General features: G+C 43.5%; 1 protein-coding gene across 1 annotated transcript in view; it reads left to right on the top strand.

Annotated features, from left to right (window-relative positions):
* Positions 1–5,718, top strand: part of GRK1 (G protein-coupled receptor kinase 1) — a 50,783-nt gene extending 45,065 nt beyond the window's left edge. The window contains exon 7 of the mRNA XM_075590621.1: positions 3,198–5,718. Within this exon, the coding sequence (XP_075446736.1) occupies positions 3,198–3,475 (278 nt within the window). The 3' untranslated portion in view covers positions 3,476–5,718. The remainder of the gene's footprint in view (positions 1–3,197) is intronic.
* The last annotated feature ends 9,319 nt before the right edge of the window (positions 5,719–15,037 follow it).

Below are 15,037 nucleotides of genomic sequence, written 5' to 3'. Positions count from 1 at the left end.
GTCCGGCCCCGTCCCCCAACCCCATCCACTCCCAGAGTTAGTCCCAAGGCCCTAGTTAAATCCCCTGTCATGGTCACGTGTTCACTCGGGTCTACATCTAGCCTGGGGATGTCAGGGGATTCCCGGGGTCCTACCGAGGATCGGACTGAGAGCCTGGACTGGGGAACTTCGGATGATGGATCGGAGGGTGGAGGGAGGATTTCCCGACAAGGGTCGGTACCCAGTGATAGTACCAGTGTGTTGAGTATCATGGGTGGGAACAGATCACAGCCTCGGGGAAAGGTTATGCCATCTGAGGGTACTTCAGGGGTATCATCGGGCGGAAGAGGAAGAGCCACTAGAATCCAACTCAGAGGAGGTACGGGAAACTAGATGGTGGGCGCCACTATATGAGGGGTATGTCGCCTGGATAGACCGCACCCGTTTCATTTTAGAAAGGGATGGGGTAGTAGACCATTGGTGGGCTCCCAGGGAGTTCAGTGATGATGCTTACCTCAAAGAGTTGAGAGTGAGGTGGAGCCGAATTAAAGCGGGTTATATTAAACCGAAGGGTTCCGAAGGATTGGAGGATCCGGTGGAGTCAGAATAGCCCCTGTCATGGGTGTTGCCGGGAAGGGCTGGGCAAACTAAATTGACCCGAGCCTGCCGTGCGGAACGAGCCATTATGGCAAAGTATAAGCGGTCTCATGGGCTTGAGTACCCTTATGTCCCCGAACCTCTGATGCGAGAAATAGAGGATAATCGAGAGAGGTGGCTCCGTAATGACATAGAATATTACATTGTTAATAAGTGAGGGGCCATTAAGGGAGTTCAGGCTGAGCAGAGGGTTTCCCAACTAATGAGGGTTTGGAAAATCGGGCGCAGCATCTACATGCACAAAGCGGTGTACTGTTATGAGCGAGGGCTGCCTTGAGAGTATAGCCCGCAGCGGGACAGGAGGTGAAGAAACCAGACCCTCGACACTATTATTAGGTCCCGGAACAGAGTGGTCTGCCTTTTTCTTTAGTGCTCCCTGCTGGTCAGTGAGCGTGATGTTCTGACATTATTATGTAGATGTGGTAATGTTTGACGCTTAATTTGTGTGTTCTTTTACAGTGTTTCCTGGCGCAAGATACACCAAATTTAGGCCCCTGCCGGGACGGTGGGGATTCACCAGGGGGAGTATATAGCCATGCATAATAATGGTATACTACTTTCCTCTCTGTTGGCAGTAAGTCCTGATAAGTACGGGTATGCCAGTAGTAGTTATGGAGGTTTTCCCTCACACCCTGGTGAGGTGCCCTATGTATGGAGGGGAGTGGCTGTATGCTCTGAGTCCCTGGATAGTGACATCAGGGATGCGCCTGCCTCCTGAGGTATATAAGGCACAACACAGTTAGTTAGTGGGGTGTTCCAGCAGTTATGTGAAGTAGTTGGTAACTTGTATTTTCCTGCATAAGGGATTGTAGGAACACTTTGTGACCCTAGTGCAGAAACTAGCGGTCCAGGTTGACCAATCAAGCCTGTCTAAGCCACTCTGTGTCCAGGGACCTGGCACAGAGAGGATCTCCCTAGGAGAAGAGGGAATCCTACTTCAATTTGGGAGGGCGTACCTGGCAAAGGGACAGCACGGAGAGATGTGCGGCTAGAGCCGGCAGCTGCATGGGGCAGTCTGCTACATCCCGATCTACAATAAAGATGACCTTGTTAACGAAACCCCCACTGTGTGAGTGTGAGATTACTCAGCAGTGGCAGTCACCCCCAAGAAGGAGTTCCTCATCAGGACCATCTCCCTGCGGATGCACAGACCCTGATGAGGTGGAGGCGCTGCACATGATGTAAGTTGAACTCGCACCCACTACCTCAGCTACCTGTCCTGATGACATCCCCTAATACCATCAAGCGGGAGACTCAGGAGTCCTGTTGCCTACAGGTGCACCACCAAACACAAACACGTAATGGGGGGTTGTTTAGACTACGTACCCGGGCCAATGTGAGATTGGGGGGGGGGAAAACCTGTTACATATTTTAATAATGTTTTAATAATTTTGACTTATTTTAATTTACGCTTTAATAAATCTATGGCTCTCATCTGAATACAGTACAAAATGGCAGAGATGTGTAAATATCACACGTTTCGGGGTAACCCCTTCATCAGGTTCCCCCAAAACGCTGTGTGATCTTTATACATGTTTGCCATTGAAAACAACTACTACTTGCATTACTTGTGTTGGATATAAGTTTGTATTGTGTGTATGGAGGAGAGCCGTGGATTTATTTATGTGAGTTTGGGCAGCAGGTCACTGCTTTTCTCCTTACCAGCACCCTTGGAGATATTTCCATTGAAAGGACCAGGAGATTGCTCTGGTGAGTGCAGTAGTTCCTGCAATACATGGACTTATATGTTAATTTACCCTTTATACAAACATTATACCACCACTAAATATTATAGGTTAACACACACACACACGTTCCTACCTTGGAGTGAGTAGGGGTGCAGTTCTGCGCTGGTTCAGGGACTCCCCAGCTCTCCCCTCTCCTGTTGGGCGGAATTTGGATTCCGGCCCTGACAGGAGGAGGGTGAGGAGGGAGCGCGGGGACCGCCGTAGGTGCGGCGCCCAAGGCCTTGTCGTAAAGCTGACCCTGCGGTGTGGTCACTCGTGTGCAAGTGTTACCGTACATTGGGCTGAAGGAGCAGCTCAGTGGGTGGTACTAAGAACACTGCCTTTGAAGTCAGTGAATCTCAGCGTCATCTCCTTGTGACCTTTGGCCTGTCATTTTCTCTCACTTCAGTTACCAACATTGGATAGTAGACTTTTCAGGAAAGGAACTGATTGTGCTTGCAAAATGTCCATGTACAGCACTGTATGTTGTCAGTGCTATATATGGAAATAAATACGTATGTTAAATATTATTATTAGCACCTCAACTACGCTACTTGATGTGTCTGTGCCTGTGAAAATCAAGTATACAGCTGTGGGGAAACTGTATACATAGGACTTTAGCAGGCGTCCCTTTTATGGACCACATTGTGCATAGGCATAATTACAAATACATTGTTTGAATGTCCAATCACTTTTTGCCATACAATACGTTTGGACTTTAATATCACAATGTTGTTATTGGAATTTATTTCATTTGTATCGTTATTCCAATTATTTCTTTTTTTATTGCATATAAAAGTTTGTGCTGATGACATTTTTATTTGATTTAAACAGGTATCCTCCAACCACCGTTCACCCCGGACTCCAGAACAGTCTATGCTAAGGATATTCAGGATGTAGGCGCGTTTTCGACTGTGAAAGGTGTCAACCTTGAAGATGCAGACAAGCAATTGTTTGATGAATTTGCCTCCGGCAATATCCCTATACCTTGGCAGGAAGAAATGATTGAAACTGGTATTTTTGATGAACTAAATGGAGATGGAAATGATATAAGGAGAGGTTCCACTGTAGATGACAACTCATCCAAGTCTGGAGTATGTCACATTGCATAGAAAAGATGGAAGTGTCTTCTAGTACAATCAAGAGAAGATAATTCAGTCAACCCTATTACTTTCTTGTATATTTTTTGCAAACCTATTGCTCTTCCTGTGAAAAGTTTGAGAATGCCCAAAGGGTACTTAATGTGAGCCATTAGTTTTCTTCAAATATTGGCTATATAATGCATGTCTATTTATATTCCGCACAATAACTATAAGTAGAAAGGATGATGAGAAAGAGGTAATGAATCATTCTCTATAGTCAGTATGTCAACGGCTGCCACCTTTTATCATCAGTAATACAAACAATGTAAGGGAATACTTCTAAAATGAGAGTACATTATGGACATAACCTTTTTTAGTGTAAAACAAAAGATGCAATTATTTTTTTTTTTTGCAAATGACATGGTTCTTTTTTTTTTTATTCCATTATCCAGTAGAGAATGAAAATACTTAGGTAGGGATATTTAATACTAGTTTGCATTTGCAAGTTCATCCCAGCTTCACAGTGCAGAGTCAGCATCAAACTTCAAGTTGAATGGGGATGTGCGTAACAGCTTTCTCTAAGCGGATTGCTGGTTATGTCGTTTCTTAATGCAGGTTTGGCTGTCTTTATGTCCCTGTTAAAAAAAAACCCGAAAGGTTTCTTCGCAAAACACTGGTAACGTTGAACTGTGTGTGATAAACCCACAGATGTGGATGATAGAAAACCCTCTCTTGTTGAAGAAGCAAGAGGACCTTTGAATGACCATGTCCTTATCCACAAGCAATGTTTCCATATCTGGGTAACAATATGCTGTCCTTGTGCTGTCTCTTAACTTAACATGCAATCACTATATGAACCTGGAAAGACTGCAACATGTTCTGAAAACCAGTGTGGGAAATGTGGAGAAACTCGGGCACAGATCCACAGAGGTCCGTGAACTCAGTGCTAATAACGAGGAATTATCAGCACCTCTCTCTTCCTCTCCAGTAGAAGCTCTATTTCAGGGTCTGGATATGAATAAGGCCACCTTTAGCTAGGACCTGACTAACATCTCATTAAATCCCTGAGGTAACTATAACTGAGCTCTGTGGATGGTGTTGTTACATGGAACACCGCTTTTGCATATCATTAGCACTAACACCCATTGTAGTTAATGCAAGGGCTGTTATTGCGGAAAACAGTGCTTAATGCAGCGTTAGTGAGCTTTGAAGATACCCGTTACCACTTAATGCGGCATTCATTTAGGTTAACGCCTCATTAAGTCAATAACAGAGCTCAGTGTTTTCTGTCTCTACTGTACCATTTTGAGGGTTTAATCTCGTTTTACTCACCATAATCTGGAAGTGTCTAAATGTAGCAGAACATGGTGGTTAGTTATGGCATTAAAATGTTTTTATATAATTAGATGTATTTTACATTGACGCTTAGATTATATTAATAATGGCAATATTCGTCTTAAGGAGATGCCTTTTACAAAATATTGTTCCTACAATTGCAGAGGTATCCATTTTCATGGAAGCAATGCATGTTATGAGAGTTTGCAGTAGGTACTGTAGTGTGAGTTACAGCAGGGGTGCACAAACTATTTGAGCTGCGCCCCCTTTGCCTGCCCTCCCCCCCATGCTCGTGCCCCCTGACCTCTTTTGCTGGGGTCTTGTGACGTCACGTCGCCGTGTAGCCATGGCAACCGGCATCAAATGACGCCGCAGGGTCATGTCACGTCACACGACCGTGTGATGTCATTTGACGCCGCATTGCCATGGCGACGAGTACTACCAAGCCTCTGAATCCCGGTAAGTGACGTTGCAGAGGCCTCACGCGATCCCCCAGCATTTAATTTAAATGCCTCTGCAACCACCCGCGCCCCCAGAAAAATCTCACGCCCCCCAGTTTGCGCACAGCTGAGTTACAGTATACTTGTACATACATTTTTCATCTGTATTTACAAAAATACAAGTCTAGTTATGAGGCTAATCAAATGATAAGGATTTTGTTTCAGATTGTAGTAGAAATCCTAATACGTTTCTTATGCATTTCATAGAATAGGATTACCCACATAACCCAAGAATTTATGGAGCATGGTATTTTTTTTACCATGTGTAGATGCACTATAGCCAATAGATTAACGTTCAAGGAGTACTAGGGATTTATGCTAAACATGTAAAGTTGTAATGAAAATACTTGCAATGTATACTGCTGAATATATACAATGATATGGATTAACTAGTAAACATCGAACCAGACTTTAAAAAATAAAAGTGAGAAAAAATGAGTTGTTTTCTTAAACATTCAACCAGGGTTATCATTTACAAAGCAGGTTTTGACATACAGGTACAGTAGCATATATTTGCCCACAGATATAGAACAAAGGACACAGTTTCGGCTGCAGTCGCCCTTGGAATAATGTCTGTCTGCAATTAAAATAGCGTAAGCTGAACTTTTTAATGTTGTCCACATCTCCTCTTCATTGTCTCAGTCAGTGGGGATCCAGGTCCACCACCAGGCCCACATGCACCCAGAATCCCTGACATGCTGGGATCCGATTCTGAAGCGTTTAGTATTGCAGTCTCAGTACTACCTCACAGTGGAAAATGCTACGGATTGTCTTAAAGTAATTCTAGACACAATGGTGGTAATATGAGCATGATCTAAACATAGTTATGTTCATTATTTATGGCATGTAATAAGGCAATTTAAAAGCAAAAAAATATTACAAAAAGCGACATTTTTATTTTGCAACGCTGAACATCAATTTACTGTATAAAGACTCTTTGCAGTTTTGCCTCATGAGCATCAGATTGCGTTTGGGTGAGCGTCAGTAGGAGGATCTAGGGAAAGGTAATCTGACACATTTTTTGTACCAGTAAGTATCACTTTGTTTTTCCTTGCCTGTCACTTTTATTTCCATATTTCATCAAAAGTTCTGCAGTAGATGTAAGCGACTTGAACAACAAGCTTGTAACACACGACACAGCGCGGAGCAGAAAATAGTGCAGTGCATCAAAACAAACATTTAACCTATATTAAAAGAAGGTTATACCGGTATATGCAAATTATATTGTCACATATTAGTATTACTATAAATTGTAGTTTATACATACTGTACATCATTCTTTTTTCAATACGTTTGACCACAAGTTGGCTCGGTTAACTAGTGTCGGTGGTATATAACGAGATAAGGACATTCATTTCGTCGTATAACCCTCTCTTTCTTCCCCCCCACACATGGGCACGGGTTGCTGATTTTGTTCAATGGATTGCCGAACGTGAGAACTATATAAACTACACAGTAGTGTAAGTTTTGGCAAATACGTTAGCAAATACCGTATCTTAAAACTTTTGCTAGTTTTTTTTATTGCTAACTGAGAGGGCACTTGAATAAGGAAAGGATGAGGCTCGTATTTACATGTTGTGATGATGTCTGTTGATGCAGACAGTACCAACACACCAGCTCAAATAATATATTGTAAATCTCTGATGCAGGGAAGCAGTTTTAAATTGCTAACATAACAAAGAGTGCCTAAGACTAAGCATCGCAGGAAATATTTTCTAATCGCCGTTAATTGCCTTGAATGGAACAATTCCATTATTATTGAAAACGACAAAGATTATATCGTAGATATCACGGCTTCCTATTGGCCCACATGACGTGAGACATTTAAAGCCGGCATTATGTTAGCCACACAGCCCTGTCAGAGCTGCTATATATAGGAGATACTAGCACCCCCTACGGAGGTAAGTATTTCGGAAAGCAGGGGATCCCGAGATGAAATGAATGTAGTTGAGCTCCGGGAACCCTCTGCTTCAATCCCCTAACTAAATAACTTAAAGAACAAAACAAGAAATCCAACCTGAAGTGCGGCTTTAAGCATTAGTCTTAAAATAAATGATACATATGAATTTAGTATGCATTGTGCAACCATAGTTCCTCATAGAATTCCCCACAGTTAGTTTTTCTATAATAGTTAAATAATCACAATCAATCAACAGTTTGTTACCCATCCCTGCTCTATTATTACCCAGTCCTGCACCATATTCTATTTACATACACACATCTTGCTGGATCAGGCCAATGACGCAAAGTCTAATGATGACCTCGTACCATTTGCAGAACTGCAGATTTATTTGTATCAATAAACATTCAGCCCACAGGGTGTCACTGTTGCTCGTCGAATTCTATGACAAGGAACCAGGAATTTATTGTATTAAGACAACTCATAAGTATTTGCACTTGACATTTTTTTTGTCAACGGTTAAAAATCCAATTAATTAATACAATTGTCTTATATTTGTATGTCTGTGAAAATAGCACAATTCTGGACTATTGTAACTTGAAATAAGTACACACTGATAAAGACACATGATGCATTGAGTATGGTAGAGCTCTGAAGCTTGTTTCCAGAAAGAAGGCAGCAGTAGAACCCTACCACATCACTCCGTAAACGTATTGCACACACTAACAGTATCATTTGTTTCCATCTCAAGGTGTCTAAGGAAGTTACTTTCTTTGTTACCCCTGGGATTGTGCTATTGTTTGAAAATAATATGACTTAAAAACTAGTTTCCTGCATGTGTGTGCTCTGCTGGCTGTTGCTTCTGCTCACGTAAAACTGCTCAGAGCATAACCATTCTTTGATATGCTACATGCTGGTCATAGCAGTCACATTGGCCAAGGCAGGACATTGTTTTTTTTGTAGGAGCGGACTCTGTTGTTTTTATTTACATTCCATATCACAAGTACAGATGTAGCAGGAGTTGCTGGCGCATTAATGCTGGCGCGGGTATGGTGGACTATTCTGTGATATTCTGCATTGCCACTTTTCACCATTGAATCCTATGAATATCTAAGATATTCTGTGCTTCAATTCGATATTCTTTTTACTGAGTGAGTGCAATAACCCCTTGCTATAAAATAGGTTTCAAGGTGGTGTGAACAACAGTAAATAAAAAAGTGAAACAGTTCAAAAACATTGCTTTTTTAAATGACAACAGCCAATTCAGTTAAATTATGAATTCATTCTTCAAGGACACAACAAATAAAATTACTCAGACTCATTCATACCATGTTGGAACTAACATTTTGCTCCAGTGAAAAAGGTCTCTGATGAGGATCATATTTTGGGACTGCATTGTTAATACAACAGTAGACAAATAAGCCCCAAGGCTACATCAATATGACAAATTATTGAGTTCATTACTACCTGTTTTTCTCTGTGGGTTGTTCTCATAAGAACGGGTCATTTAGTTCAATCTTTTGGCCAAAACATTTGAAGCCGGCACCCACGTCAAGGTTAGACTTTCTAAGCAGGTCCTACATTACCAGTGTTATACCGTCTCTTCTCTCAGGTGGTCCTACACTACCAATGTTATACTGTGTCTTCTCTCAGAATTGTCCTACACTACCAGTGTGATCCTGTGTCTTCTCTCAGCATGTCCTACACTACCAGTGTTATACTGTCTTCTCTCAGTAGGTCCTACACTACCAGTGTTATACTGTCTTCTCTCTGCAGGTCCTACACTGCCAATGTTATACTGTGTCTTGTCTCAGCAGGTCCTACATTACCAGTGTTATACGGTGTCTTCTCTCAGCAGGTCCTACACTACCAGTGTTATACTGTGTCTTCTCTCAGCAGGTCCTACACTCCCAATGTTATTATCCTGAAGCTAGGGTCACATGTTGAGGTATGAATAGCTTCAGTTAGCTTTAACTCATGTCTTCCCTCTTCCAAAGCATGACAAGTCCTTAATGTCTTTCTTAACTTTATTGCAGAAGTAGAAAACAACAGGAACTTGTAGGTGTAGTGTAGGCAGAGAGTGCTTCTCTATGTGGAATGCTTCTATGAGGTTAGACTACGGTAAGACAGAAAGGCCTTACCAGGGGTGGATGCAGACAGGTCTGTACTCACTGTGATCTTAGGTGGAAAAGGAAGTGAGGGGCAAGGGTCACACTAAAAGTGAAGTGAGAATGCACTAACTGTCAGCAAGGACAGGGGGGGGGGGGGGAATGGGAAAGTCCATTAACTGGAGGACTGGAGATGTTGCCAGAGCAACCAGGGGTGTGACAGACTGGAAGGAAAAAGGGCTACATAATGTATCCATTCCATCTGCACTGGGAGTAAAACTGCAAGGAAAGTAACATCCAAGTACAGCTAGCAGGCAGAACTGCCAAGGGAAGGGGGGCTGAAACAGAGAAGGCAGACATGGGTATTTCTGTTCCATGACAGTTATACTGTGTCTTCTCTCATCAGGTCCTACACTACCAGTGTTATACTGTGTCTTCTCTCTGCAGATTCTACACTACCAGTGTTATACTGTGTCTTCTCTCTGCAGGTTCTATACTACCAGTGTTATACTGTGTCTTCTTTCATCAGGTCCTACACTACCAGTGTTATACTGTATCTTCTCTCAGCAGGTCCTACACTCCCAATGTTATACTGTGTCTTGTCTCAGCAGGTCCTACACTACCAGTGTTACACTGTGTCTTGTCTCAGCAGGTCCTACACTCCCAATGTTATACTGTGTCTTGTCTCAGCAGGTCCTACACTACCAATGTTATACTGTGTCTTGTCTCAGCAGGTCCTACACTACCAATGTTATACTGTGTCTTGTCTCAGCAGGTCCTACACTACCAATGTTATACTGTGTCTTATGTATTTCTTCCTCTTCACAGAGAGGATGAAATAAAATCGCACTATAGCCAGCAGCATGGGATGTGTGACATGTATGTGGTGCCTAAAGTGTTAATCTTAAGAAGCACTATATGTGCTATGTATGTATGAGCTACAATGCAGTGCAGTTATATCTGGTTAGACACCAGAAGTGCCCTAATAAATATATTTTAAAAAATCTGAAAAATAAAGACCAAGGAAAAATAAATTTTATATATATATATATATATATATATATATATATATATATATATATATATATATAAAAAAAAATATATATATATATATATATATATATATATATAAAAAAATATATATATATATATATATATATATATATATATATATATATATTGTGACAAACGGCTTACTCCGGGGCTCCGCCGTCTGTCCGGGACTGTTAGAACACGGTCTTTTAGGGTAGGTTAAATGATGAGACGTCACGTACTGTTCCTTTAAACAGGCTATGCCTGGTTTATTCAGTCCCAGGCACTGAGACTGCCACAGTTTAAACAGAAAACAAAGCCAAACAAAAAGCTGCTCGTCTGAGCGATAACTTAAACTTAGATGTCCCTGACTCAGAGTTGGAAGTGGCTTGTCCACTTCCACCAACAAAATAAGTACCTTTGCAGTCTTTAGACAAACTAACAGAATGAATGAAGCGATTTGGGAAAGAGGCTTTCTCACCCCTCTGCAGTTCAGCAGCCTTCCAGGCTCTTGGGCGGGGGCCCAGAGGAAACAGGAAACAGGTCTTATATACCTGAACTCTAATCAGCATGACAGGTGACAGAAAACAGGCAGCAGACAAACTGTGGAATGGAGTGCCTGTACCACGAGGCTGCCCTGTTCAGCTTAGACAGGACAGAAACTGTTCAGTATCCTGGGAGCCCTGTATATGGAGTTTATTACCAACCCCTGGTTTCTGTCACATATCCTCCCCCCCAGCTCAGACCTCGAGGGGTGAGCGACCATGGATATTAGGGAGTGCATCCTTGACAACCCGTCGGCATTGCCATGTTTGTGCCCCGACCTGTGTTCCACAGAAAATTTAAAGGGCTGTAGGCTTAGGAACCACCTGGTCACCCTAGCGTTCTTCTCCCTATTTTGACACATCCAGGTAAGGGGTGCATGATCTGTGACCAATCGGAACTTTCTCCCCAACAGATAATACTTGAGTGTCTCTACAGCCCACTTTATTGCGAGACACTCTTTCTCGACTATGGAGTAATTTTTCTCCTGGGGATTTAGTTTCCTACTTAAATAAAGGATGGGGTGCTCCTCCCCTTGAGACTCCTGGGAGAGTACCGCCCCCAGCCCTACCTCAGATGCGTCGGTTTGGACTACGAACTCTTTGGAGAAGTCAGGTGTGACCAACACTGGTTGGGCACAGAGAGCTTCTTTCAGGCTTCTAAAGGCCTGTTCGGCTTCGGGGGACCACTTTACCATTAGCGGTCCTCTTGCTTTTGTGAGGTCGGTTAGTGGGGTTGCCTTAGTTGCAAAATTGGGAATAAACCTCCTATAGTAGCCAATTAACCCCAAAAAGGTCCTTACTTGTTTTTTTGTGACTGGCCTTGGCCAATTTTGTATCGCCTCTACTTTGAGTGTTTGTGGTTTGAGTAACCCTCTACCAATAGAATACCCCAGATACTTGGCCTCCTCCAGACCAATAGTGCATTTAGCGGGGTTAGCAGTTAGTCCAGCAGACCGAACTGCGTCGAGCACAGCTTGGACCTTTGGAAGGTGGGACTGCCAATCTTCACTATGGATTACCACATCATCCAGGTAGGCGGCAGCGTACCGAACATGTGGTTTTAAAATTTTATCCATCATTCTTTGGAATGTGGCGGGAGCTCCATGTAAGCCAAAAGGCAGCACCTTATATTGAAAGAGGCCGTCTGGGGTTGAGAAGGCTGTTTTTTCTTTTGCCCTTTCTGTGAGGGGAACCTGCCAGTACCCTTTTGTTAGGTCTAGGGTTGTGAGATATCGGGCTTTGCCCAGTCTCTCTACAAGTTCATCCACCCTGGGCATAGGATAAGTATCAAATTTTGACACCGCGTTTAGTTTCCGGTAGTCATTACAAAACCTTGTTGTACCGTCTGGCTTTGGGACTAAAACTATAGGGCTGTTCCACCCACTTTGGGATTCCTCAATTACGCCTAGTTTTAGCATTTTTTTAACCTCTAAACTTATAGCCTCTCTCTTGGCCTCTGGGATTCGGTACGGTTTAAGGTTAACTCGGACCCCCGGTTCAGAGACTATGTCATGTTTAATTACGTTAGTTTTACCTGGCTGTGTAGAGAAGATTTCTTTGTTCCTTCTCACTAAACTCTGGACCTCTCGTTTCTGATGCACGGACAGTGTTTCAGCTATGCTAACCTCTGGGTCAGTTTCTTGATTCTCTGACGGACCTGGGGGTACTAGGGTTAACAAGACCTCTCTATCTTTCCAGGGCTTGAGTAGGTTTATATGGTAAATTTGCTCAGGTTTCCTCCTACCTGGCTGCCTTACCCTATAATTTACTTCTCCCACTCTTTCCAAGACCTCATATGGCCCATGCCATTTAGCAAGGAATTTACTCTCCACGGTGGGAACCAGAACTAGTACCCTATCACCTGGAAAAAAAATTCTGACCCTAGCACCCTTATTATACGTATTCCTTTGTGCTTCTTGAGCTTTCTCCATGTGTTCCCTCACTATGGGTAGGACTGCAGCAATGCGGTCCTGCATTTGGGCAACATGCTCTATTACACTTCTGTAAGGGGTAACCTCGTGTTCCCAAGTTTCTTTGGCTATATCCAGTAAGCCCCTTGGATGTCGGCCATACAATAGTTCAAACGGGGAGAAGCCTGTGGATGACTGGGGAACTTCCCTAATGGCAAATAACAGGTATGGTAACAAACAGTCCCAGTTTTTCCCATCCTTATCGACCGCCCGGCGTAACATGCTCTTTAAGGTTTTATTGAACCTTTCCACTAAACCATCTGTTTGTGGATGATAGACTGAGGTTCTGAGATGCTTGATTTTTAGGAGTTTACATAGCTCTTTTGTTACTTGGGACATAAATGGTGTTCCCTGGTCAGATAAGATCTCTTTAGGAATTCCGACCCGGGAAAACAGAAGTACTAACTCTTTTGCTATGTTTTTAGCAGAGGTGCTACGTAGGGGAACTGCCTCCGGATATCGGGTAGCATAATCTAATATTACCAATATATGCTGATGTCCCCTAGCAGACTTTATTAGGGGTCCTACTAGATCCATAGCAATCCGGTCAAATGGTACCTCTATTATGGGAAGGGGTACCAATGGGCTGCGGTATGCTTTGAACGGGGCGGTGATCTGACATTCTGGGCATGAGGAACAATAGTTTGTAATTTCTGCCAGAACCCCAGGCCAATAAAAGCTTCGGAGAACCTTTTCTTTTGTCTTTTCCACCCCTAGGTGTCCCCCCAATGGATGACTATGTGCGAGGTGTAATACTACGTTACGGAATGTCCGTGGTACCAACAATTGTTTAGTTGTAACTGATTTTCTTTTATCAACCCGATATACTAGGTCGTTCTCTACCTCGAAGTAGGGGTAAGCAAGTGACCTATCTGGTTGGCCATGAGTACTATTCAGGTCACGTATATTTCCCCTTGCTACCGCTAATGTGGGGTCCTCCCACTGGGCCTTCTTAAAACTCCCAGGACTGACCTCTAGGTCAGCGAGGGTCTTATCCTGTACTGGGGTGGTAAGTGCCTGATCAACATCTTGATTTGGGGTATTCCCTACCAAAGTAGTGATGGGGAAGGGAATTTCACAGCACTCCTCCTTTTCCCCTTTCTTATTTGGGCCCTCGTCAACCTCCATTTCTGAAAAAGGGAAAGGATTTGTTTCTTCTAACACTTCGTTATGGTCTGCTATTGAACTCTGGGCGCTATTCTGAGCTGGGGACCACATTTTTAGAAAATGGGGAAAGTCGGTCCCTATTAACACATCATGTGCCAGTTTGGGTACAACACCCACCTTGAAATCTAAAGAACCAAATTCTGTTTCAAAAAAAACATCAACAGTGGAATATTCATGATTATCCCCATGTATACAACAAATTGCCACTCTTTGTGAACTGTTTACCTGTTTCTTCTTAATGGGCAATAGGTATTCGGACACTAGTGTGACCATACTCCCAGAGTCAAGAAGTGCCCGAACCCTCTTACCATTAACCTTTACAAATGCCCACAGATGGTTATTCAAGGGGTCCTCTGGGCTAGGGCCCATACATTGGGACAACAGCGAATAAGGTTCCACGCTGTTGCATTGCATGGGCTCATCATTTAGTGGGCAGATTTTTGCTGTGTGGCCCCTCTCATGACAATTTACACATTTAGGTACATAGTCTGTGTCCCACTTAGAGCCTTTTCCCGGCTCCCCATGTTGGCTATTGCCCTTAGTGTGCGAACCACTGTTGCTGGTGCTGCGTGAAGGTGGTCGCCGCTCTTCAGCTCCCCTTAACCCCGGTACCCTTTTACCGTCTCTGGAAGAGTCCTGGAACCTCGGGTAGTGGGGTTGCTCCACGACTGTGGGTTGCGGGTGCTCTCCTGCTGCATTGTACCTTTCTACGAGGGCCACAAGCTCATCCGCATTGTGGGGGTCACTCCGACTGACCCAATGGCGTAAGGCAGAGGGAAGTTTCCTCAAGAACTGGTCCATGACCAACCGTTCCACGATGTGGCTTGCTGAGTTGATCTCGGGTTGTAGCCACTTCCGGGCGAGGTGGATGAGGTCATACATCTGGCTTCGGGTGGCTTTATCCATCGTGAAGGACCATGCGTGAAACCTTTGGGCGCGAACAGCCGTGGTTACGCCGAGGCGGGCGAGGATCTCGAACTTCAATTTTGCATAGACGTTAGCTTCGGCTGGCTCTAGATCAAAGTAAGCCTTCTG

This window comes from Ascaphus truei, chromosome 3 (genome assembly GCF_040206685.1).
Source record: "Ascaphus truei isolate aAscTru1 chromosome 3, aAscTru1.hap1, whole genome shotgun sequence".
Lineage (NCBI taxonomy): Eukaryota > Metazoa > Chordata > Amphibia > Anura > Ascaphidae > Ascaphus > Ascaphus truei.
The sequence above is the reverse complement of the archived record's forward strand: the minus strand, read 5'-3'. Positions and strand labels throughout refer to the sequence as shown.